This window comes from Manihot esculenta, chromosome 9 (genome assembly GCF_001659605.2).
Source record: "Manihot esculenta cultivar AM560-2 chromosome 9, M.esculenta_v8, whole genome shotgun sequence".
NCBI classification, from domain to species: Eukaryota; Viridiplantae; Streptophyta; class Magnoliopsida; order Malpighiales; family Euphorbiaceae; genus Manihot; species Manihot esculenta.
Window position 1 is genome coordinate 34045206 of NC_035169.2, and position 26637 is coordinate 34071842.

Sequence of the window (26637 nt, forward strand, 5' to 3'; positions counted from 1 at the left end):
TTCCACTAAATCCAAAATCAAAATCCAATAACGGAAGAGCCCAGAAAGCCGGAAGCCCAAATATCGTAAAAAGCCCAAGGAGCACCGTCGCAACTCACAGTCACAAGCCTAGCACTCCCATCTCTCTTCCAACTGCTTCTACGTGCATCTCCATATCCGTCTTTTGTTAATAGTCACACCCAGCCGGAGATAAGAAACCCTAGAACACAGTACTGTGCAAGCTGATCGGAAATAAGAAGAGCAAACCACTGGACGTCTTCTCTTTTTGGATGATAAAACCCGCTTTTTCTCTTAAACATTTTATATTTCCACAATGGGAGCAAGCCGCAAGCTACAAGGCGAGATTGATCGCGTTCTGAAGAAGGTCCAAGAAGGCGTCGATGTTTTCGACAGCATCTGGAACAAGGTAATCATTCTCTCTCTCTCTTTTTTTTTTTCCTTTTCTGGTTATGTTTTGGCTGAATAGAATTTTCCAGAAAATCATCGATCCAAGCATCCAAAATCACTTCTCTTAGTAGTTGTGACTCTGGCAAATGTCTTGCTTTAGCATTTTTGTTATATTTTTAATTTGTTTTGAACATCTGTTTGGTCGCTTAGAAAATGCTGGAAATCAGACTATAATGAACAATTTTGTATCTAAATTTAGTTCTTACCCTTAAAGTAAGCATTTGCTCGAATTAGGATGTCTAATGTCTGTTTTCCCCATTTTAATATCAATTAACCTTTTTTTTTTATTACCTAGAGAAAGCGATGTGCATGCAATGCAACGTGAATTTTTATTTTGATCTTTCTTTCTGGGTTTTGAAGTCATTGCTTATGCAAATTCTTGTTTTCCTTCATTTTCTTTGCCTTGTTCAATTTATTTAGTGTGGAACAGTAGAGGCTCGCTTCACTATTTTTTAGATGTCTTTTGTTTTATCTCTCAGGTCGTGATTGGTAAAATTGGTATTTAATAGCTTAAATTATTTTCGTACCGAAAGATTAAGCTCTAAAATCTACAACTGGTGAAAAACTTGTGATTTATTGAGTTTGAAAAGGGAATGAAAGAAAATTTGTCAGCAAATTGGTTATGATGATGCTATAGCGACTGTGCTGGTCACAGTGATTATGGTAATTATTAAGTCTGTGATTATGGAGCTGGTGTGGTGGCAGAGTAAATGAAGGCTGCACTAGTATTGACTGGTGAGAGTGGTGTAGGATTGGGGTGGTGTTGCTGCATGATAGATTGATAGTCTTTTGTAAAATGATGATTCCAGTGGTAGTTAACCAGCCATCTTGATGGAAATGACGCCAGCAGTGCAATGGTACTATTGATAGATAATAATCGTAGTAGTGGTTTTTGTGGTAATTGAGAAAATAACTGTTAGCTGAACAAATTAAGTAAAAATTTTATTTGCCTTGGCAGATGATCTTGGCACTTTATATTTGAATTTAGTGCTAACAAAATTGTGGTAATTGAGAAAATAACTATTAGCTGAACAAATTAAGTAAAAATTTTATTTGCCTTGGCATATGATCTTAGCACTTTATATTTGAATTTAGTGCTAACAAAATATTGTGATGTATATCTAAAGGAAAGAAAGAAAAACTTGTGTTGAAATTTTAAAGTTGCATGCTCAATTTGTAATTAGCAAAAACCATCTAGTTTTGTTAGGGAAATTATTACACAATGAATTAGTTTTCTTTGTCAGTAGCATTGTTGTTGCTATTTTTATGATTGAGGTTTTATATTACTTTTCAGTTACTCAACTTGAGGGTTTTCTGGTTATATTTTCAAAATTTTATTGTTTATGAACATGCATTATTACCTTTGGCCCATGATACTCATGTTATCGTCATTGTCAATTTGTTGATGATGTTCTCTTTTTACTTCTAACTGCTAGGCATTCTGTTTATTTCCACATCAAAATAAATTAGACTTTGTTGGTTATTTCTTTCAAACTGTGGTTGTTTATGAATGCCTATTGTTACTTTAGGTTTATGATACGGACAATGCAAATCAGAAAGAGAAATTTGAGGCAGATTTGAAAAAGGAGATAAAAAAGCTACAGAGATACAGGGATCAAATAAAAACATGGATTCAATCTAGTGAGATCAAGGATAAGAAGGTCAGTCCTCTTTGTTTCAGTATCTTGTCCAATGTGTTTGAAGCATGCAAAGCATAATGTGAAAGGAACTCCTGAATTCATGAGATATATTTGGGTGTAATTCTATGATTTAGTCTTATTTATATGTCAATAATGACAGTTAATTTGATCTTTACACTAGATGTCATGTGCTTATTATTGAGATTTTTTTATTTAGGCTTTTCTTGTTTGCAGAAATATCTTGTTTGTGGAGAATGCATAACATAATTTCTTTTATATGGTTGCTATAATGAAATCAATTAGAAATTAGATGTTTGGATGCATGCAAAAATATTATTTTCTTTCAATATATAAAACTATGGAAATGTTTAGAAATATAAAAGCTTCATAGAATTTATTGCTATTTATTGTTGAATGCAAGAAAGAAAACATGAGAAAAGGAGAAGGTAAATGGTGGTTGTCATGAGTAAGAGTGACTGATAATGGAGATATATTAATGGCCATGGATGGCCAACAATATTTAGGACACTAAATATTATATGTTTCTATGGTTCTTTTATAGGTCTGTGCTTTTTAATGAGTTTGTCAAAATTTAGAAAATCTTTTACTATTTTTAAAAAAGGAGGTTATTTTCTTTGAAAGTAGCCTAGCTTTCTTTTTGACCATGAAAACAGTGTCCTTTTGAATTAATTTTCTAAGTGCTCCAAAATGCTAGCAATTTCTTTGAGTGAATATGTATACATATATAAGCCATGGTATAAATGAAGCCTAAGTTGAAATCTTTTTAATTTGAGGATGCTGTAATTGGTAAACCACCTATTTAGCCAAAATCATATAAGCCCTAAAACTTAGTTTCAGGTCCAAATAAGTCGTTCAACTATTTAAAATAGATCAAATAAGACTTAAATTTTAAAAAGATCAAGCTATTATGAGATATATAAGCCCCTCAATTTTTTAAAATATATCAAATAAACCCTTTAAATTTTAAACATATATCAAATAAACCCTTTCTTCCAATTCATATCATTTTTTATATTTTACCTTATCCATTTATGAGTAACATCCTTTTGGTGATGTATGCAAGTTTAAGTTATCTGCGCACCTCTCAACCTAATAATCAAAATTAGGTTTCATTAGATTATTTCAAATTGATGTATTGACTATAACGAAGCTTTGGTATTTGGACTCGCTGAATAGCCATGCCACACCCTACGAGGTTACAGCCTGACAAGTTCAGAAGAAGAAGAATCGGACCAATGTAAACGAAATCGAACTTTTCATCTATAAATTGATTGGTGCATCACTGTGGTGAGATGTTGTAGATCGAGTAGATTGTTGGATCCGCTCATGAGTCGTGATTAATGGCATGTGGGTTCTGTTGGCAGTCGTTTTGCAGAGGAAAGAGAGGAACCAAAGAAGAGAAGCGGTTCTGTTGGGTGTTGGTAGTTCTTTAGGAGGAATGAAAAAAGAAGAGTTTTTCATGGCAGTTTAGGAGAGCTTGAAGAAGGAGAAGAAGAAGAAGAAGAAGAAGAAGGGGAGAAAAAGGAAATGGTAGTTGGCTGAGAATACAAAAATGCAAATAATAAGCCTTAAATACATAGGGTTTAGAAGGACAATTGCATCAAGGAGCAAGAATGATTCAGTTTGGTTTTTTAACCTTAATAATCTTACCGAAAGGAAAAACTGTCTTCAAAATAACAAACAAAACCAAACCGATTTACCAAAATGTCAAATTAAATTGATTTTGTTTAGTTTTTCTGTTTAAACTGATAAGTGGTCACCCTTACAGGATGCAACATGGAATATATGTACAATAAACTTCTATGAAGTTTGATAGCAAAACTAGCGACTTAGTAGGAGAAAGAAAGAAATAGAAAAAAAGAAAGAAAAAAGATGAAGAGGAAGAAAGGGGAGGGGAGGAGAGGTACAGGCTTAAATGAGGTTTGGGAAATTACAAAGGCACTAGGGTTCCTTGTGGACAAAAAATGTGGAAAGTAACTCTTTGTTTTTCTTTAAAATTTTAATGGGTCATGAAACTTTATTTATTTTTTCTATTTTAATATGTTGAGTGGCAATCAATCATGTTTTAAAAAAATATGTAATAAATAATTAACTTATCATCATTATAAAATTTGAATATTATTAATTTTAATTATTTAAAATATAATGTCATGTTAAATCTTAAATTATTTTTGCATTATGTTAAAAATTATCATATTAATTAAATTTTTAATAAACATATTAATTTATCTAGACTATGATTATTATTTTTTATTTTATTTGCATAACTTATCTGAGCACTCGTGTCTAGATTTGGATCCATATCCTTGTATTTCTGTGTGGAAAGTTTAACAACTCAGACACAGATGTTTATTCATTTCCATATGGGTACACAACACATAGATTTGTATTCATATCCGACACCTGTACCCAAGTCCAAATAACATGGTAACAAAGACAATGAACCCATAGATAAGCCATCTGAACCATTTGACAAAAAACATTTCATCAATCTGCTCTAGGATGCAAAAGATGCCTACCATGATATTGCAAATCAGATACACAAGATAATTGATGATGACCATGCCTTAGAAAATTTTCATATATGCCTGGATTCGAATTGAAAGCAAGTCATAGTCCAATCTCTTTTGATTCATTTTTTAAAGTTCAAGGGTTTAATTGTTCCATTTTAGAATTCAAAGGGTTTATATCTCCACCGAGGGCTTGTTGGTCTATTTTTAAATTTAGAAAACTTATTTATCTATTTTAATAGTTGAAAGGCTTATTTGATCCTAAAAAATGTTTAGGTGCTTATATGACTATTTGTCTATACTTTAAGGGCCAATATGAGTCTTTTGCCTAATATAGTTGATTATTTCTATCTTTATTTACTCTTGACATCCCTTCATTCCAGTTTTCAAACTTACTCATTTGAAGGAAGAACATGGTTATTTGTTGGTTAACTGCCTGTTTGTGAAGCAAGCTCTAGATGGATTATTTTTTTATGATTTAGAAGTTCATTATTTAATTAGTAGATTCACAGCTGTCTATTGTTTTTATAATTAGCATTATTAATTTTCTCTTCTTATAATTTTTACCCTTTTCTCTGAATATTCTTTTCCTCTAAAAAAATGATACTTCTGGTGGCGATGACATTTTTGTTTGTTTTCCTGTTATATGTGCACTAAATTGCTCAAGTGTTAATATACAAGGAACTTGTCTGGTTCTTTTGTCAACTTTGATTATCATGAAATATGATGGCTGCTTTTCATTCTTTTGATCTGTGTTTTACTGATTCTGAAGTTGACAACTATTTTTTTATTTGGTTCATGTTCATGCAGGTTAGTGCCTCTTACGAGCAGGCTTTAGTGGATGCTCGAAAGCTTATTGAGCGTGAAATGGAGAGATTTAAGATCTGTGAGAAGGAAACAAAAACAAAGGCATTTTCTAAGGAAGGGCTGGGCCAACAACCAAAAACTGTAAGCATTGGACAGTTTACTGTTTTGTTAATCAAAGTGCTACAATGTGAATGGTAATTATGAGGTTGACTAAGCCTCAGATTTGTTCCTTGTTCATTTCAGGAATTGCTACTTATTATAACATTCTCTTAATTTCATGTTATTGCCTTGACTGTTGGTACTTAATCTGATCCACTCAAAGAGTTTAGGACTTTTCTTGTATACAGTATTTTTTTTTTTTGGTTTTTTCTGTTCAATGTCTTTTCTAAATATGGTTTATCGGCTCTCACTCCGTCACTCGGCACTGTCTTCCTATGGTTTTGATGGGAAGAAGAGGAAGCAGAACTTAAGAGATATTGAGTTATGACTTATCAGCAGGCAATGTTGAGGGCATACTGCATAGAACTGGGTGAAGCATTTTTTTTTCTTTTGATTTGTATGATTGGTGAGTATCATTGTCTTGGTATTTGCCAAAGAATTGTTAGTTGATTATTGGCCTTGGCTTTCTTTCTTTAATTTTTTTCAATGAGTAGTTTTTTTTTTTCAATTCTAAAAAATTGGCTTTTGAATGTGGGGTGATTTTCATGGTGATTCTACTCATCATCTTTCTCTGTTATTTCTGAGATCAAGTAAATTTATTACTTTTGACCTCTGGAAAATATATTGTTGTAGTCAAAATATTGTTGTAGTCAAATTCTAATAATTGAATCTTCTTTTGATAGGATCCAAAGGAGAAGGCTAAATCAGAGACAAGGGATTGGTTAAACAATGTGGTATAGAAAATTTGAAATCACAGCCCCCTTTTTTTAAAACTCATTTGTTTCAGCTGATAGCATGAAATTTTCAATATCTAGTAGCAGTATAGTAATTTGTGTATTCAGTCTATTTGTTGACTAATGTAGGGGGTGTGCAATCGGTTCAAATGAACAAATGGAACCACCGAGTCATATTTTTTGAGAAACCAAACTGAAAAACATCAGTTTGATTTGGTTTGATCCATCAGTTCTTCAAATTTCAATGACCAAAGTACATAAATTTTTCTGAACAAATCTAACATCACAATCAAAGTTTACAGATCAAAACAATAATAATACAAGGCACACTAGATTGGAGATATGAGAATAACAATATTGTCACAATAAATAGCAGATTGGGGACGAGAGATAAGCAAGTCAATTTTTTCAAGCTAACCCAACATCACAATTACAGTTTGAAGAACAATGCAAGCTTGTTGGCCACGGATTTGGAGATGTTCTTATCAGCACAGGAGCCACATATCTTCAACATAGAAGACGAGAGCCAAACAGATCATCGCCACAGGAGCTTTTGATGTTTGCCACAGATCTGGGCTTCAACTCCCAGCACAAATCTGGAGTTGTTGATGTTCTCTATGTCATAATAGATGTTCCAGAAATGAGAGGGCAACCCTTGCAGAAGATGAGAGCCAAATAGGAAAGTAAAGCCCCTGGAGCAGGAAAGCCAAATGGCTCTGTCGGCTGTAACTTAGTTCCATATTCTGTGGTAGAGTAAAAATGAGAAGAAGAGAAGAAATGTTAAAAGAGAGGTTGGTGAGTTTGAGAGTGGTGCATGAGAGTGAGATGGCAGACCCTGGAAGGGAAGATGCCTTCTGATTCCTGAAAGGGAAAGGGTTTTATACCTAGCTTAAACAGCAGTGGATTACATGGGGAGGAAAACTGGCAGTTATTTTGCTTTTTTTACTGAATCAACTGAAATAAACCGAAAACTTTCTTGAAACAACCAACCCAAATTACTGTGAAAACGGATTAATGCTCACCCCTAACATCACATTGTATTTGCAACTATAACAAAGTTATTCAAGTGGCAGGATGGTATAAAAATTTGACGAGTAACAATTTTTCTCCCTTTAGAATTTATTATATTAAAGGACTCTTTTGGATTGTCAGCTTCATCTGTTTTATGGTTGTTATTCAGCTCATAATTACAGTTTACAAAACCAAATTAACATCTCTTATAGTTCTTATAGCAGCTATATTTTTTAGTGACAGTGTAAGTAATTATTTTTCCTTGATTAGGTTGGGGAGTTGGAATCTCAGATTGATAGCTTTGAATCTGAGATTGAGGGACTCTCTGTTAAGAAAGGAAAAACAAGGCCGCCTAGACTGGTATTACTGAAAGCCACTCATGCATTTTTGAAATTGGTGTTTCTTTCTGTAGTCATTTGTTCATTTTGACCTTTCAGACACATTTGGAGGCGTCTATTGTACGACACAAGTCTCATATAATGAAGTTAGAATTGATCTTGAGGCTACTGGATAATGATGAATTGAGTCCTGAGCAGGTCAATGATGTCAAAGACTTTCTTGATGACTATGTGGAACGTAATCAGGTCTGCATTTCTCAATTTGTTCGATGGATGCACACGAACTGTATCTCTGGCAACATACAGTTTGTTTTACATCTATTGAACAGTTTTTGTTTAATTATTGTTATTATTGGTGCAAAATATTTTCATGTGCTTGCTTTTGTCTAACCTCCATTAGCTGTTCTCCCCCCATTCCCAAAAAAATCTCTTCCCCAATAGGAGGATTTTGAGGAATTTAGTGACGTTGACGAGCTTTACAGCTCATTGCCACTAGACAAGGTGGAGTCTCTTGAAGATCTTGTTACAGTTGGTCCTCCTGGGCTTGTCAAGGTAAACATATGACATGCAGTTGATTCTTCCAACTCTTTTATCATGCTGGTGATCCTGAGGGATATGCTACACTACATTACATCCTTCTATTAGGAAGAGGCTCCATGCCCACCCCTCTCCCACCCATCTCTGTCCTGGCCCATCAGTACATTGGTTTTGACGTACATTACATATACTGTGTTTACCTCTAGCATACAAACTAGAGAACGACATAATTGTGATTAACAGGTTTTGATAGCTTCTTGAATCACTGCTTGCTAAAAGAAAAAGAAAGAGATGGTTGGATTTTACGTCATCAAGATGGCCAGCCATTTGGAATGTTTAAACTCTCATCAAATTGCATTTAAACCAGCTCATCCATCCTCCAGTTTAGTAATATATATGAATAGAAAGATAGATCCATTCGTCTATCCTGTCCAATTTATAGTTGAGTATCTAAAAAAATCAATTCATTCACCATTTAAGCTGGTGGTTATCCTGGAACCTTAGCCCTAGCATCTTCTTATCATATCATTCAGACTTGCTGGTCTGCTCTGTTAGGAAACAAGTGTTCTAGTGAAATATGATTATATTGTTCTATAATTATTTTTGGGCTGTGTCAATAATCATAATATTTTTTTCTTCATCCCTAAATGTATATATCCCACTTCTTTTTCTTATTTTTCTTGACTTCTCAAATTGTAATTTTCTTTTTCCACAGGGTGCACCAATTCATGGCTTGAAGACTAATTTAGTAGCACCAGCATCAGCATCGACATCAACATCTCAAATGCCTGTATGTTATTTATGTGGAATTGAGAATGTTATTATCTTTTGCTTTCTAATTCTCAATGTGGAGAAAATCAAAGCTTTGATTGTGAGTGTCTTGAGATTTATTGATTATAAAATTAGAGCTGCTTGTAACTTATATGCCTCGCATACCTCCGTTGTTTTTTTATTGTGGATTGAAAAAAGAAAGTTTCTTAAATCACATACTATGCCCTTTCTTTTTGTTGTTCTAATTTATTATTTTATTATTTTATTATTTAACAAAAACATTGTGTTGGGGTTCAGATTTTTCTGTTCCATTAGTCTTATATGTTAACTATTAAGTGTGCCATGAAGGTTATTGCTAATGGTTCTATGCACTTGCTTTTTAACAGAAGCTGTTTCACAATTATGAGAGCCTTTTCTTTCTTTTGTATATTGATCGATGTTCTGTATTTCAATTTGGATTTAAGTTTCCAGATTATATTCTAGTTTAATTGCTTAGTATTGATTCCACTAATTTTTCTTCAACTCTGTTTTGTCTGCACATGACATTGAGAAAACTTGTAATCATTGAATTAATGATTCTGTCCAGGCTATTGCCACTTCTGCTCATCAACAGGCTACTTCTGTTCAGGAGCAAGCTGATGATACAGCTTCGCAGGATAGTAATTCTGATATTGTTGCCAGAACTCCACCTGCCAAAAGTGGTATTATTGGTTCTTCTGCTGCATCAACACCAACCATGAATCATGCAACTCCTGTTTCAGTTGGGGTTTCGGCTCCTATATTTTCTAGTGTTTCAGCCTCTTCAATTCTTCCAAGTTCAATTTCCGTTAGAGGTGTGCTGGAAAATGCAGCTTCTGCCATTCCTTCCTCTCCTGCAACCCTGGGAAATTCTGGGAAGGAGGAAGAAATTGCAGGCTTTCCTGTCCATCGGCCTTCACCAGCTCTTGCTGATCCTGGATTAGCAAGGGGCATTGCTAGAGGTAGCCTCCCTAGCCAGCCTTCATCTAGTATCCCTCTTAGTTCTGGTGCAGTTCCTAGCAATGGAGCTCTTAGTGCAGTAACGTCGGCATCTGACATTGCAAAAAGAAGTATTTTATCAACAGATGATAGACTTGTTAGTAGTGGAATGGTGCAACCTTTGACTTCTCCATTAAGTAATCGAATGATCTTGTCTCAGACTGGCAAGAATAATGATGCAACTGGTATGGTTGATTCTAGTAATGTTGGTGAAGCTGCTGCAATAGGTGGAAGAGTATTTTCTCCTTCTTTGGTCCCTGGCATGCAATGGAGACCTGGAAGTTCATTTCAAAATCAGAATGAGCCAGTAAGTAAATTTCATTTTTATGCATGTTGCTCTAGTGCATATTATACCCTTACTTGTTACCATATGCTTTTCAATCTATGCTGTCCCCAAGAGCAACAATTCATTTGATAAATGAAAGAATTTATTTTTTGGATAGACATAAAATGTGTGGCAGGGATATACTAATGTAAAACATTGTAGAACTTGACTCCATCTGAAATTCTACCCACTCTGTGTCTCCAAGCCTTTCCAGTACTATAAGGGTTCAATTATTGCAGCTTTTACCATTTTACGGTTATTTGGAAAATAGAAGTGAAACAAGGTCCATATGGCCTGTAGTCTTGTTGACTGAATCAAGAGCCAATACTGCATTTGCTTTTTTCAATAGACGATAACTGAAAGGAGACAGAACCTAATCGAAATGATGAAAAAAATAGTGAGGCAGAGAGTGGGAAGCATCTTGTTGACTGAATCAATAGACAATGCTGCATTTGCTTTTACTGTTCTTGAATAGACAATAACTGAAAGGAGACAAAACCTAATCGAAATGATAAAAAAAATATTCTGAGGCAGAGAGTGCGAAGTGCAAAGCAAATAAGCTGAAGAAATGAAGAAAATCTTTTGCTTATCCAAAGGACCAGAAATGTATAAAGATAACAAGTGGAGAATGCAAGCTTGCTGAAAGTTATGTGCTCCTTGTTTTGAATAAAATATTAAGCTCTAGTAAAGAGTATTATTAGACTCGCGCCTTCCCAATTTTCTACTTTGTATTGCAGGGGCAATTTCGTGCAAGAACTGAAATAGCACCTGATCAGAGGGAGAAATTTTTGCAACGCCTTCAGCAAGTCCAGCAACAAGGTCATAGCACCCTTCTTGGTATGCCACCTCTTGCTGGTGGAAATCATAAACAGTTTTCTGCCCAACAAAACCCCTTATTGCAACAGGTGCTTGTTCTTATACAGGAGTTTCAATTCCTTGCCATTATCCGTGCTCTTCCAGCCTAACAATTTGTGGATAACTTTGTTCTGGCAGAATATAATGTTGTTTCCAAACTGCTCGACTAGTGTTTGCATAACATAGCTCAGTCATCTCTTCCAAGTACACATTTTGTAAATTTGGTGTAGTTAGATTAATTGTGTCTGCAATATGCTTTGTTGTGTGGAAACGAGGTTCATAATTCTCAGAGAACCACATCCATGCACTTGTCTATATGTCTATTTAGCCATTAATATTTTTTCTTATAAAGTATCCGTCTTGAATTGAGAATTTTGCACGCGCACACACACACACACACGTACGCAATACTGTTTCTTATTTCTCATTCTTTGTCAAATCAATAATCTTGTTTCATGTGAAATGAATTGAGTTTAACTTTTCAAAATAAAATTGAATATGAAAATTATAGGCATATCACAGTTTTGATCAAATGATATAAAGGCAAGTAGTTAATACTTATTTGATCATGCTGCCTCTTGTTGACACATGATTGTGGTTGATATGTTGTTTGTACAACTTTTGATGGTCCAATTTATTCTTGCTTTTGAGCTTCCCTGTATAATTTCAACTTCAGTTTTTTTTTATACCTTTTTGCTTGCTTTTCTGACTGTTAGCAGTTTAATTCTCAAAGTTCATCCATCTCTTCTCAAGCTAGTCTGGGACTAGGAGTTCAGGCACCTGGTCTCAGTACTGTTACATCTGCTGCCATTCAGCAGCAATCCATTCAGCAGCAAAACTCCATCCATCAACCGTCTAGTCCTCAAGTTGTGATGTCAAGTGGTGTAAAAGATGCTGGTACTACTTAATTAGCTTACATTAATTTGCACACTATTTTAATTAGCTTATATTAATGCTGTGAATGGATAATACAGACGTTGGCCATTTGAAAGCTGAGGAGCAGCAGCAACCTCAGAATTTACCTGATGATTCAATTCCTGAATCTGCTGCTACATCTGGGCTGAGCAAAAATCTTGTGAATGAGGATGAACTGAAAGCTACATATGCAATGGATACACCTGTCTGTAGTATAATTTGTCAATCTTGCCTGCTTTACCAAATTAAGCTGAATGATGTTTTTCATAAGTCTTGCAATGGAAATTTTCTTGTCAATTTGGGTACCTGTCCATCCTCCCAGGAAGGGTTACTTAATTGCCTTGGTGGATCTGATGGAATCAATTTCAACCTTATTCCTGTTTTGGTTGTTGGAATCTCCAGAGCTATTGGCCAAATGCATAAATAATAATAATAATAATAATAATCCACATGTTGGTAGCTTCGCATGACATTGTTTTAGGATTGAAGGTAATACTTGGCTTGAAATGTTATGGACTGTATGTCTCAGGGATTAATCATGTGTTTCTCACATCACAATTAGGAAAAAGAAACTGTTGAGGATGTTTTTAATCTTTTACCTAATTTGGAAGTGGCATATATTTGGTGCTGATGGGCGCAGCTGCTAATTTGTTAGACTTAATGTATCAGACTATGTTTTGATTCTGTTGGTGCTGATCCCTGGTACTTGATTTATGAACTTTTATATACACCAATTTCTAAAACCAATATTTCATTACCATTTTAATGTCCTTTGGCAAAATCTTTGTCCTTCTGCTTAAAATTAAGGTATTTGCAAGAATTCAACTCAATTGATATCTTTTTTGTTTGGATTTGACGAATTCAATTCTTTTTAACATTAAAAATTTTTATTTTAAAGGAAATAGAAATTATTGTAGGATTGTGTAAGAATTTAATTAAATTCCTTTCTTGTGAATGAATTTTCCAAAACAAAGCCTATCTGAAGATATTGAATTGCATTTTTTGTTGTATTTGTTTGACAATGATTGTTTGTTCAAGAAATGATTGGTTTGAAATGTGGTGGTGATATTGTATAAACATCATTTCAATGTTTTTTGGATGATGTGGTCTAAATTTATTTTTTTCGTTTTTTTTTTTTTTTGCTGCAGACAGGAACATCTGCTTCTTTGGCAGAGCCTATTCAAGTGCCTAGAGATATTGATCTCTCGCCTGGGCAACCCATACAATCCAGCCAGCCTTCTACTGCCCTTGGTGTTATTGGTCGGAGAAGTGTCTCCGACCTTGGTGCCATTGGTGATAATCTCAGTGGATCTGCTGTGAATTCTGGGTCAATGCATGATCAGTTGTACAATTTGCAGATGCTTGAGTCTGCTTATCACAAACTTCCACAACCTAAGGACTCAGAACGAGCTAGAAGCTATACTCCGGTATGGATCCCATTATCTTTTCCTTTTGGACCTGTTAAATTGTGGCGTTAATGGCTTCTGAGAAGATTATTTGCACTTTTTTATTTCAGAAGCACCCTGCAGCCACACCTCCCAGCTATCCTCAAGTTCAGGCACCTATTGTAAATAATCCTGGATTCTGGGAACGATTAACCATGGATAGTTATGGCACTGATACTTTATTCTTTGCATTCTACTACCAACAGGTGATGTGGATACAAGGTTAATTTTTTATGTGGTATTGATTTCTAGCATAAAGTCACAGTGAACTTGTTCTCAAGTCGGTTATTTTCTGCAGAATACATATCAGCAATATTTGGCTGCAAAAGAACTAAAGAAGCAATCCTGGAGATATCACAGAAAATACAACACCTGGTTTCAACGGCACGAGGAACCCAAAGTTGCTACTGATGAATATGAACAGGGGACTTATGTTTACTTTGATTTCCATATCGCCAATGATGACCTCCAACATGGATGGTACGTTGCTTGCGTTTATTTATTTATCCATAGCTGTTAATTTTGTTGGGTAAAATTGCATGTATTTGTGTCTTTGAGGATGAAAGAGCTGTTACATCAGATAATGTTTTTGAATGCTGAGGTCTGCTTTTAAGCATTGCAACTCCTCTTTCTCTTCATTTGACAAAAAAAAAATGAAAAACGAAAAGAGATTCCTTTGAAACTGTGTGGTTCTAATGATTGTTGTTCTCTATTCAGGTGTCAAAGAATCAAGACTGAGTTCACTTTTGAGTACAACTATCTTGAAGATGAACTTATTGTCTAGAGGATGCACCGTGCCATAACAATCACCCGAATCAGATTCATAGCTCACATCTCTCTTTTTTTTTTTTTTATACAGTTACAAGAAGTTTTTAGTTGGATATGTTAGTATTACTTGTGTAAATTGTGATTTATTCTTGTCAGCATTGTACAACAGAAACTAGCCAGTCTTCTTTAAAAAAACTCTTTTTTCCCATTAGGCAGGGGGCGGGTCTAGCCTAGCAGGGTCTTGCTACCTGAACTACGCAGGGGTAGGCTCTTGGAAAATACACTTTTCGCAAAGTTATTTGTTAAACTATAATTAACCTTGGTAGACACGAAATATACTATATACAATATCTTGGTAGCAGAATTTAAATAATACCATGTTAAAAGCAAGTATACAAATGAAGCAACCTACACTAAACGACTTGAAAAGGAGAAATCCCCTAGGGCCTAGGGTCTCCAGATTCAGATTTGCTCTCCTAAACTAAATAAGTGTCCTTTGGGGGGAAAAAAAACACGCATACAAACATTAAAGCCGCGTAATCCCCTGGATCTCATCAAAGTAAAGGGTAGGTTTTGACGAGAGAATTTTGAAGCAGTCACTTTCAATATCTTCTGGAACACAGAATGTTTCAAAATGTGTAATTAGTTATATATAAGAAATGACGAAATCCTAAAACTAACTCGTTTTAGAATCAACATAACAAGAAAAAAACATACAGGTGGCATTCTGATAATGATGGTTACTTTCAGGGATTTATTTACGTGTCAAACATCTGCAAATTCATTGTTTTTTTTTTTTTCTTTTTTTAAATAAAGACCCTAATCTCAAATATTAATGAAAACAACATAACCATTTTAAATCTGTGCAACAAAAGGAAAAAAAGGTTTTTATAACAAAAAAAATATGTGATCATAAAAAGAGTGGACGTACATCTTCACTCGTAATCACATGGAATTCCTTGGTGAGCACTAAAAGTTAGTGTTATAGGAGTGTTTTATTATATCACAGTTTAGAGTTTACATAAAGTAGTGAAATTATATTTTTCGTTCAATGCATTAAATTTTTTTTATTTGTCATTTGATTTAAAAACTAAAAACTCATAAATAAAAGTTGGGAATAAATTCATCTGTGAATTTTTTTTTCTTTAAATCATGTCAACTAGCATTTAAAATTCAATTAAAAGCAATGAGGTAGAAATCAAATTTATAACCTTGATTTATATCTCTAATCAACCGGATAAGCGCTTTAACCTTCTCATTTGGGAATTATGACCATTGTAAATGATTTATTTTTATATCGATTTAATGTTTTTTAAAAAAATTATTTTAATATTAATCCTATGTTGGATCAGAGTCAGACCACGGCTAATTTTAAACAGTAGAATAAAAAATCAAATAGAACTCTACGAGGAAAGCTCTTTCGGTCCAATTGATGTTGTCTTGTTTATCAAGCTTTCCCCAATCTCTTGGCTTTTGGGTGCCAATTTTGTTATTATGATTTTTTTTCCCTAAATGACATTAAAAAATGACGTAGCAGGAAAAGAATTCAAATTATATTTACAACTATTTTCACATATCTTCAAAATATTATTTTAAAAAATATTGAGAACGACGAGGGATCAAATCATGCAGATAAGATCAGTAATTGGAGAACCCTTATTAATTTCTTCTTTTTTTCGTTGCCTTGTAGTTTAGATTGCTAAACCCTGATTTCCTAATTATTAAAAATTATTTTAATATAAAATTGAAAAAAATGTATATATTAGAATGGATTTTCAATAAAATAACATAAGAGAAATACTAATTGTACATTAAAGAACGGTCTAACAATCTTCATTATATTAATCTCTTTTTCTTTGCATATAATTTTCTTTAAATTTTAATTAATTATTATAATAAATATTATACATCCATAAATAAAAAGTGTTAAAAAATTCTTAAAATAATGAGTTTATCCCCCAAAAGGAAGGTGTGAACAAAGCCTCATGGGATTGGGGTTCAATGCCCATGTATGAAAGCTACTCTCCCATATCTTCTTCTGAAAGAGACTTCTCCATCCCATATTTTTTAGAAGATTCAAAAAAAAAAAGCATTTTTGTTTCAATAAACTTAATAATTATTAAATTCAATATTTTATTTCATAATTATTAAATTTATTTTTTATGTAAAATTCAGTCCTACTAAAAAATAATAAACTCCAAACCCAATATCCAAAAAGCAGCACATACAAAGGATCTCTTATCTCATTCTGCCTGTCGGTCACCGTCCATATGGAAAATGATAAAAACAAATTTTAAAAATCACTTATATAAATAATAATAAATAAAAATAAAATAAAATAAAATAAAATAAAATAAAATAAAATGTCTAAATGACAATAATAACCTTTGTGGTGGGGCAATTGCTTATTGCTTAAACAGTAAAACTGAGTTGTCTTGTCAGCGTCGGAACCACGTCATTAGCACCCAATATTTCAATTTCAAAGCTCATTATGTTTTGTTATTATCTTCTTTAATTTGATTTAATTTAATTAATTACTATTTTTTCAAAGCTTAATTAAATAAATGGACATCCCATTATTTAATAATTATTTAGAGTGAGAATTTCATATGTGGCTGCTTCCATTTATTAAATATTTTTAAAAATTAAAAATTGACCCAATGAGTCACATACTATAAGGATTATATTGTAAATTCCTGTTAAAAAAGATTTGAATCCTTGAACCCAAGTATGAAAGAAAAGAACTTTTCAAATCATCATCCTCGTTTTCTTTGAAAGTTAGCATTTTTATTTATAGAATGCTTCTTTGCCTAAGCTTTCTTCTCTGTGTTTCGTGTTATATATTTTATTCTTTCATTTCCGAGGATTAGTAAAGTTTAAACCTTTTCTAAGCTTAAACCTTTTGGATTTTGAGATATAAATTTATCAAATCTAGCCGTTAAGAAGGGTTTTCTAAAAATCTCTGACCTGTCTCAGAATTTCGGGTTTCTTTTCTCTTGCGCCAATTTCCTTGGTGGTTTTATTGTCGTTTCGTGATTGCCCTTTCCCTCTCTCTCTGCCTGTTTTCACCTTTTCACTGTCAAAAAATTCTCTCTTTCTTGTCCATTTCCATTTGATTTGAAAATCTTCCGATTCTCTTTTATCAAAAACCACAAACAAAATACACGGTTTTCTTTGTGGGGCTTCCGACGAGCATTTCAGTTTTCCGCTGTGTCCATAAACCCCCTGTTTTTTCAAACTCAATACCTTTTACTTCTCAACTTCAATTCAATACCCATCTTCGAAAATCGATTATTTTCACCGTTTTAGCATTCAATTTTGTTAAAAATTTCAGTTTCTATCAGTGTCTTTTTATCTAGATTAGTTCTGTTCTGTTCTGTATTAATGTATTTACTCTCTCTCTCTCTCTTACAACACCATAAAAGGCTGTTTCTCGGTAGTGGCTCTTATTAGTTTTCCATACAACGTCATCAGGACTCTTCTTTCAGCTGGTGTTCATTTTTCTCTCCTTTGTTTTCTGTTTTTCTTTTTAATATACATATTTTTTCCCCCTTTGGATATTCATCGAGATCTTCTGATCTCTCTCACAACAACACACATCTCGATCTCAAAAGTGCCAATTCCGTGGGATTAAATCTCGTACTTTTCGCTGTTTCCGCGTTCCCACATGCCAAAAGCCGTTGCTTTCCCTCTCTTTCTCATAAACCTCTCTGACACAACGCTCAACTCTCATCCCTAAACAGAAAAGCTAGAAGGGAGAAAAGGGGTGGAGTTTGATCAATAAATAACAATTTCACAACTTTATCATCTATCTCTTTTTTCTCTATATTCCTTCAAGTCTCCATTAAAATGGGTAGTTCTTGGTTTCTAATGTGGATTTTGCTTTTAGGCCTATTGGGAACTCGTGTTTATGGTCTAGGGGTTAATTGGGGAACCCAGGCCACTCACAAATTACCACCAAAAACAGTGGTGCAAATGTTAAAGGACAATGGGGTCCAAAAAGTGAAGCTTTTTGATTCAGACCGAACCACCATGAGTGCACTTGCTGGAAGTGGCATTGAAGTCATGGTGGCTATACCCAATGACCAACTCGCTGCGATGAATGATTATAAGCGTGCTCAGGATTTTGTGAAGAGGAATGTCTCAATCTACAACTTCAATGGAGGCGTTAACATCAAGTAAGTTGAAGCTTTTTGTATTGGCTTTGCAGTTATGTATAAAGCTTGCTGTGTTGATGAAACTAACGCTGAGTTGAATTAATTTCCTTATCTGATTTATGGTTCTGTTTGTTATTCTTATTCTTGTGTTACTTGATTGAATTTCCAAAGTAGTTGTTGTGAAAAAGCTGACAGCTACTGTGTTAATATCTTTAATCTGAATTGATTATGTTTTTGTGTCTTTATTTGTTATGGCCAAAGCATGTCTACCTATATAAGAAATTGATCTTCTGGAGAGATTGATTTCTTTGTTCCAGTGAAGTGTTTTCACAAGTTTTAAGTAATGGGTTTTTCTGGGTTTTGATGGATAATGAAATAGGTTTTTGTCTGAATATACAAATTGCAGATATTGCTAGTGCTAGAAAATCTAATAGTTCAATGACTTCCATAGATTGTTATCCATTTAGCTCTGTTTCTTGGTTTCATTTGTTAGAAAACCTTATTTTATTATGTCATGATCCATATTATTATTGAGAAATGCACACTCTTTTAAGTTATTATTGAATATAATAGGAGTTGAGATGTTCATCTCAGATTTGTTTTGTGAAGCAAGTAAAGGTGGTTAACTTGTTTGACTTGGTTTATTGAATCTGCCGTAAGATGGCAGTTGGCGTTTGTTAATTAGAAAAGTTAATCATTGATTCTATCAATTTAATGCTCATTAATGCAATGCATGTGATTTTTAATATTTCATTCTATGGCCCATTTAATGTTAATCTATTTCTGATTTAACTCTTGATTAATATTTGTTCTATATTCTTAGAGCACATACCTTTTCTTATATACTCAGAAACAGGTCAGAGAATTAGATTCTTTTCTGCTGTTTGTTAATTTATTTATTTTCCTGAGGACCTCATATTGAAAAGAACAGAGAAAAGAATGGTTCAATAAGAGAATGAACCTCCTTATTCCAAGAGATAATTTCAATCTCAATGATCCATCAATGTGTAAAAATGGAGATTCTTCTATTGTAGATGTGAGAAACAGGATTATATATATATATATATACTCAGCAATCAAACAGGAGCCGATAATTCATCGACAGGATTTAACTGTCAAATGACATAATTCAAACTGATGGAGCATTTACATTCTTTGCTTCTAATTGTTCTAAGTGATCTCTTTTTTTGGCATTGTTGAGAATGAAACATTGCAATTGAGTTCCACATACTGGTGCAGGTATGTAGCAGTTGGGAACGAGCCTTTCCTCACATCCTACAATGGAACATTCGTAAACTTGACCTTCCCAGCACTCCAGAACATTCAAAATGCCCTCAATGAAGCTGATTTAGGAGACTCTATAAAAGCAACTGTACCCCTGAATGCCGACATATACAACTCACCCGATGACCAGCCTTATCCCTCTGCTGGAAGATTCCGCACTGATATCAGCGATGTCATGACCCAGATCGTTCAGTTTCTGAACAAGAACAATGCGCCTTTCACTGTGAACATTTACCCTTTCCTGAGTCTCTATGGAAATGACAACTTCCCTATCAACTATGCTTTCTTTGATGGAGCATCACAACCCATTGTAGACAAAGCTACTGGGATTCAATACACCAATGTTTTCGATGCCAACTTCGACACCTTGGTCTCAGCTCTCAAAGCAGTAGGGTTTGGACAGATGCCCATTATAGTCGGGGAGGTAGGTTGGCCGACTGATGGGGACAAGAGTGCAACTATAGACTATGCCTACAGATTTTACAACGGCCTGTTACCACGACTCGCAAGCAATAGAGGAACTCCACTCCGGCCTGGATTCATAGAAGTGTACTTGTTTGGTCTTCTTGATGAGGATGCAAAGAGCATTGCTCCCGGAAATTTTGAGCGCCATTGGGGAATTTTTCGGTATGATGGCCAGCCTAAATTTGCATTAGATTTCACTGGTCAGGGTCAGAACAAGCTTCCTGTGGGTGCACAGAATGTACAGTATCAACCATCAAAATGGTGTATGTTCAATCCAAATGCCAAGGACCTTAGCAAGCTTGCAGATAACATAAATTATGCTTGCACTTTTTCAGATTGCACAGCTCTCGGATATGGCTCCTCTTGTAATGTCTTGGATGCTAATGGGAATGCGTCGTATGCGTTCAACATGTACTTCCAGGTACAGAATCAGGACCCCATGGCCTGTAATTTTCAAGGTCTGGCCATGGTTACTTCTCAGAATCTTTCACAGGGGACATGTAATTTTATGATTCAGATTGCTTCAGCTGCCTCTCTTGTGCGCTCCTTACTGTTGAGTTTAGCATTTGTCACAGTATTAACACTTTTCATGCTATAGGTTATTGTTTACGGATACCTTGGATGTACTATTTTACTTGCCTCTTTTTTAATATATTTTTTTTTATTTTATGAATTTGGGTTACTTTATTATCTATTCTTTGAGTAAATTTCAGAGAATGTTACTTATTTCCTAGCTTCTTGGTTTGATTCAATTTATTTCTTGTAGCTTCTTGTTATTTACAAATCTCTCTCTCTCTCTCTCTGTGTTCCTTTTGGTGTAAAGTGTGGGCCGGGTCAAAGGTTGAGCCCGTCAAATCGAGAATTGGGCTTGTTTCAGTTTGCTTATAATTTCAGTTTGGGTTAATTACCTTTCTCATAATATGAATTAATTTATTATTTTTTAAAATTATAATAATTAAATAATTGAATTTTAAAAATACAGTAGGAACCACCAACCCAAACATGTGATTTTCTTTTTCATTCAAAATTTCAAGGAGCCTTTTTCTTTAACATGTTTTTGTGGGACCCCTCCCATCTCCAATTCACTAGGCAGAGGCCCAAAATTTCAAAAATAATTTGATTTTCCCCTCCCTCAATTATGCGCCCATCCAAAACCTAACATCACAACAAACCCTACCTCTTTTGGATGTGATATATAATAATTAGATTTATTCCTTTCTAATGAAATTACTATTTTCACCCCTAAAAACTCTCCATTCACATCTTTTTTTTTATCTATAAATATCTTGTATTATATAATCAAGAAATACTAGCGAGTGATTATTTAATATTTTTATATTATTAAATAAAAAAATATTTATTATATTTATTATTAAATTTTTACCAATGACATATTATTTAATGACATTTTCAATTATTTAGTTTCCACTTCAATATTTTCATCTAAAAAAAATTAAATTATTACTTACATTATTTTTTATATAATAATTTATTTATTATTCTTTCCATCAAATACAAAGTTACCTTTCACATGAATTTAAAAAAGTTTTTTATATTTTCTTTTTTAATATTCTCTTCATTTATATTACTTATTACTAAATAATTATTAAAACTAATAAATTATACTTTTTCAATACATATTAAATAGAAAATATTAATAAATTACTATCTCAAAAAGAAATGGGTGAAGAGAGTATTATTAATAACATTCTATTTTCTGTGTTAAAAACTGAAAATTATTAGTTAAAATAATAATCTATTAATATGAGTTATTTAATTTTTTAATAAAATAATGTAAAGTAAAATTTAAAAAAAAATCTTATTTTAATTACATTAACTATATATTTTTCTATGCAAGAATAGATGTAGAAGAGTCAAAATTTAAATTATATAATTTAATAAATTTATAAATTGTATTTTATCCATACTAAGTTATAGGCTTTTTTTTTAAAATAAAAATCTAATTTATTGATTTTCTAATGTGCATTTATTAATGTGCATTAAAAATATAAAATTTATTAATTTTACATATAATATAATGAATTCGTCCTTTTTGTGATTTGATACTCTCGTATTTTTTTTTTTTTAAATCTAATTTCTTCTTTCCTCTTTTCATAAAAGATGATCTGGGTGAATTGACTATCAATAAAAAATAATATGTTATTATCCCTATTAAGAGCTCCAGAGGTGGGGATATTTCTCACATATAATCTAATCAATTTTCAGAATATGCAGACCTTTTTGATAGATTTACGTCAGTCATTCTCGGACAGTTATTGCATTAAAAGATTTGGTTCCTAATTACAAGCTGGATATTTTATTTTTGATGAAAATAAAAACTCTTAGTTCTCATATGTAATTTTTTCGTAATTTTTTATATTTTGATGATTGCTTCTCAATCAATAAACAAGGATTGAGAGGAGACTCTTCGTTAATGTGGAATAGCCATTATTCTATTTCTGTGGTTATATTTTCTTCAAATTTTATTAATTCGATTGTCTCGAAAGGTAATGTTCAATGGAGGTTTACTAATTATTATGAGTTTCCAGAATCATAAGAACGACGTCAGTCTTGGAACCTTATTCGAGTTTTATCTCGTAGAAACTCTATTCCTTGGTTTTGTTCAGGAGACTTTAATTATTTATGCTCAAGAAATGAGAAAGAATGAGGGATATTTTTGTCAAATTATCTTATACAACGTTTTAGATAGGTATTTGAGAAGCATTTTTATTAAATTATTTTATGTAAAGTTTGATTTTGAATGATTATAAATTTTTGTTAGACTCTAGAACTGATATTTCTGTTAAATGGGTTCGTCGTAATACTATTTTAACTGTTCATATTTTGGCTAGATTCATATTTTGGTTAAAGAATCTATTGGTATAATTGCCTCTCTGTTTGGGATTATATCCCTTTTGCATGATAGAATTTTATTAATATAATAAGTCATTTTTTAAAAAAAAATTATATATAATATAATGAATGTTATGTTAAAAAAGATATACAAATTTATTATTTTAATAATATTAATTATATTTTATTAATATATAATAATAACTATATAAACTTATTTTTGTGGAAAGAAGAAGTAATACACCTAATATGTTTTAAGAAGACGTGGAGCTAGGGCTCAATCTAATTTTCCGTGGATCGCCTGTTGGAGTATAATGATATTTTTCTTTAATTTTTTATAAATACATTCTTTTAATTAAAAAGGATTTTATCATCTATTAATTTTTAATTTAATTTTAAAATTTTAACATTTTAATAAAATAATTACAACCAGCATTTTATAGTAAATAAATCTGAAAAATTTATCTTTGCATTTATTTATACGTGATTTTAAATTTAAATTAGAATATAAAACACTAATAAAATTTAATAAAAAACACTTTATGCACTTCAATAAATTTATTAAGTATAAATTTAAATGAATTAAAATAATAAAATTTAAATATTATTGAAATTGTGTTGAGATCGTAAGTAGCAAATAAATAAGGGCGTTGGATCCCATTGACCACTTCTCCTTGTTTGGTGAGCTATAGGTTAGAAATGAAAGGCAATAATATTGGAATTGTGTTGACAATTGAAACTAGAAATCGCATTATGACACAACATGGGCATGGAGCCAATCGATTGAAATATGTTCCAAACTTTGATAGAGACTTAAATTATTGAGTTTGGTAACTTTTTGTGTCACACATATCAATAACTTCTTATTTATAACATTATTTTTTTTAATAAATTATTTAATATAATCACATAAAATCATCATTTGCACTTAGTAATTGATAAAAGGAAAACTACACTGCTACTCTTCAGCTTTGCAATTTAAAAATTAAAGCAATTTTTATTATATTTTAAAATTTTAAATTTTTTATTCTGTAAATAATTTAAAAATATCAATAACTACTAAAACAGGAGGGAGGGAAAATTTGAAGGAGGTGGTGGTGCATGAAAGTTTGAATTGAGGAAAAAGAGGATTAGAAAAAAAAAAAAAAAAAAAAAAAGCAGAATTGATAATGTCACGTGACTGCCTCCTAATTATTCCTATGACCTGGTTCCCATATTATTATTTTGAAAATGCAATGAAATTTGAAAACCAATCAAAACAAAATTAAACTGTTATTGACAGATTGGAAAAAGATATTAAAAACAAATATTGTAGTCTGTACACCTTTGCTTTTTTTGCCTGGATTCCAAGCAAGGAATATGCATTTTAATTATTCATAATATTAAAAATATTTTGCAAATTATATTTTATTTTAAAAGGAGAAGAGAAATTGCAAGTGGAAGAGAAGTTTATAGAAACCAGCAATAATCAAAATGAAAGGAAAACCCATTAATATTATATATAAAAAAAAGCTAAATAATTAAGCCCCAAGAAAATTAACAAGGATTGGAATTTCTGCCAAGTTTTAATTTCTATTAGAAAATTAACTAAACTAACTTGTTTTTGGTATACATTGGAGAATGAAAATTGTGACTGCTCAATAGGAATTGAAGACAGCAGAGCCAGCCGTTCTCATTTCCATAACTTTCTTGTGAGAATTGGAGTGCAGGTAGCTCACAAAGGTAGGACTCTTGGCTGGTCTATACTCAGGCAATAACCTGCCTGATTTGTACCTCACTCCACATGCATTGCACAGCGTCTTTGGACCCAATGGTCCAGCCCTCCACTGTGGGGTCCTCTGTGCTAGGCAATGGCTGCACCTCCTTGGCTGCTGCTGCTGCCCACTGCTACTTTCCAAAATGGCCACACCCTCCTTGCCATTATTACTCACACCAGTAACCTGTTCTTGCTCCTCCTCTCTTGTTTCTTCTTCTTCTTCTTCTTCACTATCTCTTGTCTTTGTATTGCTGCTGTTGCTGGTGGTTCTTTCTTTTTGAGGCATAATGAGTTCAGAGTCAGCTAACCAATATGCTTGTTGGAGCAAAGGAGGATCTGAACTCGGAAAATGGAGGATTTGGGACCAGCTGGATAATGGGTTTCTGGTCTTCACACTTGTGACTCTTTTTCTCTTGCTTCTTGCCTTGCCTGGAATTACAAATCTCTCCAAGGAAGCTTGCGAGTTCTGTAGGGGCTTCCGTTGCGAGGATTTTGGTAGGTTTGGAGTAATAATTTTGTTTTGAACACTGCTTGTGGGAGCTGGGAGGCAGTTTCCTGTACTGGATAAGCAGTCCTCCACAAACACTGACAGCCATTCTAAGCTAACATCTACTTCCTGCGTTACAAGCCACAAGAGAAACATTAGCAAAAGAAAATTGAAACCATCTGCCATGTCAAGAAACAGATAAAACCCAGTAAAAAGATTTCTCCTTTTTCAAGTTTCTGGATTTAAACCAGCAAAGATTCCTGTAGCCAAGCAAGCAAGAAAAGAACAAGAAGAAAGACTCTCTAGTTCCTGTGTTAGCTAGAACACCGCAGCACTAACAAACAAAAAGAAAAGGAAATTTCTTGCAACAGTAACCGGAACTCTGCAAAAACTATGGGCGAATAAGTCCAAAACTGAGTTCAGAGATAACATGAAAAGAAGGGAAGCAAGCACCAACCGTATTCTGAGCAGAGAAAAGGTCATCAAGAGGGCTAGTAGGTGCTATAGCAGTACCAAGCTTAGAGCATGGAGAAGGAGATGGAAGGACTTGCTCCTGCTGGTGATATTCGCCGCAAATTGTCACATTCCGGTAAAAATCCATGGCCTGAAGAAAGGGAAGAAAACCCACAAACCAGCAAAGGAAATTATGAGAGAAAAAGCAAGAAAAAGTGAGGGAAAAGGGAAAAGAAGAACCAAAAGAAAATATGCAGTGCTGCTAACTGCGAAGCTGTCGCACTGGACCCTTATGGCCGGGGTTTCTGTCGGCAGATAAAGCTAAAGATCAAAGTTAATATTCAATCACGAAGACAAAAGCTCACATCCCTATCTCTCTCTCTCTCACCCATCTGTTTACCACAGCTTCCTTTATATATATTTTGTACTACTTCTATATTCTTAACTTTTATTTTTAAGTATAATTAATTTACAAATTCTCCTAAGCAATTGTTGTAAAATTTTTCTGTTTTGAAAGGGGAATAGAAAATTAGAGTATAGAATAGTAGATCTCTTAAATTTATTTAAATATATTTATTATTAGATTAAGTATGTAATTGTTGTAAAATTTTAATTTATAATATAAAATTTTTAAATATTAACTTAAATAACAATATTTTTTATTTATCAATTTTAAACTAATGTGCTAATATGACAATCTTTTTTTATATGTGCTGTGCTCTTAGCCATTGATATCTGTAGTAAATTGGAAAAAATAATGAATGCATTTTAGTGGGAGGGGAGAAGTGAAGGCCTTAGGATTAAATGGATCAGTTGGGAACGGATGACTACGCGTATGGAACATGACGGTATGGGATTTCCAATAGAAAGAAAAAAAGAAGG

General features: G+C 33.1%; 3 protein-coding genes across 8 annotated transcripts; 2 read left to right on the plus strand and 1 right to left on the minus strand.

The window, feature by feature from the left end:
* Nucleotides 1-99: 99 nt before the first annotated feature.
* LOC110622632 (CCR4-NOT transcription complex subunit 3) lies at nucleotides 100-14508 on the plus strand. Of its 5 annotated transcripts, none has more exons than XM_021767218.2 (16): nucleotides 100-406; nucleotides 1977-2108; nucleotides 5429-5566; nucleotides 6268-6318; nucleotides 7600-7689; nucleotides 7767-7913; nucleotides 8109-8219; nucleotides 8920-8994; nucleotides 9562-10299; nucleotides 11055-11222; nucleotides 11889-12069; nucleotides 12147-12292; nucleotides 13236-13514; nucleotides 13604-13738; nucleotides 13831-14012; nucleotides 14250-14508. In XM_021767218.2, exons 1-16 carry the CDS (start codon nucleotides 314-316, stop codon nucleotides 14314-14316), a joined length of 2733 nt encoding a protein of 910 aa, XP_021622910.1. In that variant the 5' UTR covers nucleotides 100-313; the 3' UTR covers nucleotides 14317-14508. The 5 variants fall into 5 exon arrangements, with proteins under 5 accessions (XP_021622910.1, XP_021622912.1, XP_043815806.1 ...); XM_021767220.2 differs by having other exon boundaries at nucleotides 9604-10299; XM_021767219.2 differs by having other exon boundaries at nucleotides 101-406; nucleotides 11892-12069.
* A 2580-nt stretch (nucleotides 14509-17088) lies between these two features.
* LOC110622592 (glucan endo-1,3-beta-glucosidase 8) lies at nucleotides 17089-20875 on the plus strand. The gene is made up of 2 exons (XM_021767151.2): nucleotides 17089-18478; nucleotides 19697-20875. Exons 1-2 carry the CDS (start codon nucleotides 18150-18152, stop codon nucleotides 20802-20804), a joined length of 1437 nt encoding a protein of 478 aa, XP_021622843.1. The 5' UTR covers nucleotides 17089-18149; the 3' UTR covers nucleotides 20805-20875.
* Nucleotides 20876-24524: 3649 nt separating this feature from the next.
* LOC110622593 (GATA transcription factor 5) lies at nucleotides 24525-26167 on the minus strand. 2 transcript variants are annotated; one of them, XM_021767154.2, is made up of 3 exons: nucleotides 26023-26167; nucleotides 25760-25906; nucleotides 24525-25431 (listed from the first exon to the last, which is right to left on the minus strand). In XM_021767154.2, exons 2-3 carry the CDS (start codon nucleotides 25901-25903, stop codon nucleotides 24697-24699), a joined length of 879 nt encoding a protein of 292 aa, XP_021622846.1. In that variant the 5' UTR covers nucleotides 25904-25906; nucleotides 26023-26167; the 3' UTR covers nucleotides 24525-24696. The 2 variants fall into 2 exon arrangements, with proteins under 2 accessions (XP_021622846.1, XP_021622844.1); XM_021767152.2 differs by having other exon boundaries at nucleotides 25996-26148.
* Nucleotides 26168-26637: the final 470 nt, after the last annotated feature.

Excerpts from the sequence above, each read along its gene's own strand:
- LOC110622593 (XM_021767154.2), bottom strand. The coding sequence starts at position 25,903 with ATGGATTTTTACCGGAATGTGACAATTTGCGGCGAATATCACCAGCAG. Across the intron at positions 25,432-25,759 it reads TTTTCTCTGCTCAGAATACG|GAAGTAGATGTTAGCTTAGA; the intron begins GTTGGTGCTTGC and ends CTTGTAACGCAG.
- LOC110622632 (XM_021767218.2), top strand. The coding sequence starts at position 314 with ATGGGAGCAAGCCGCAAGCTACAAGGCGAGATTGATCGCGTTCTGAAG. Across the intron at positions 407-1,976 it reads TCGACAGCATCTGGAACAAG|GTTTATGATACGGACAATGC; the intron begins GTAATCATTCTC and ends TTGTTACTTTAG. Across the intron at positions 8,220-8,919 it reads GTCCTCCTGGGCTTGTCAAG|GGTGCACCAATTCATGGCTT; the intron begins GTAAACATATGA and ends CTTTTTCCACAG.
- LOC110622592 (XM_021767151.2), top strand. The coding sequence starts at position 18,150 with ATGGGTAGTTCTTGGTTTCTAATGTGGATTTTGCTTTTAGGCCTATTG. Across the intron at positions 18,479-19,696 it reads AATGGAGGCGTTAACATCAA|GTATGTAGCAGTTGGGAACG; the intron begins GTAAGTTGAAGC and ends ATACTGGTGCAG.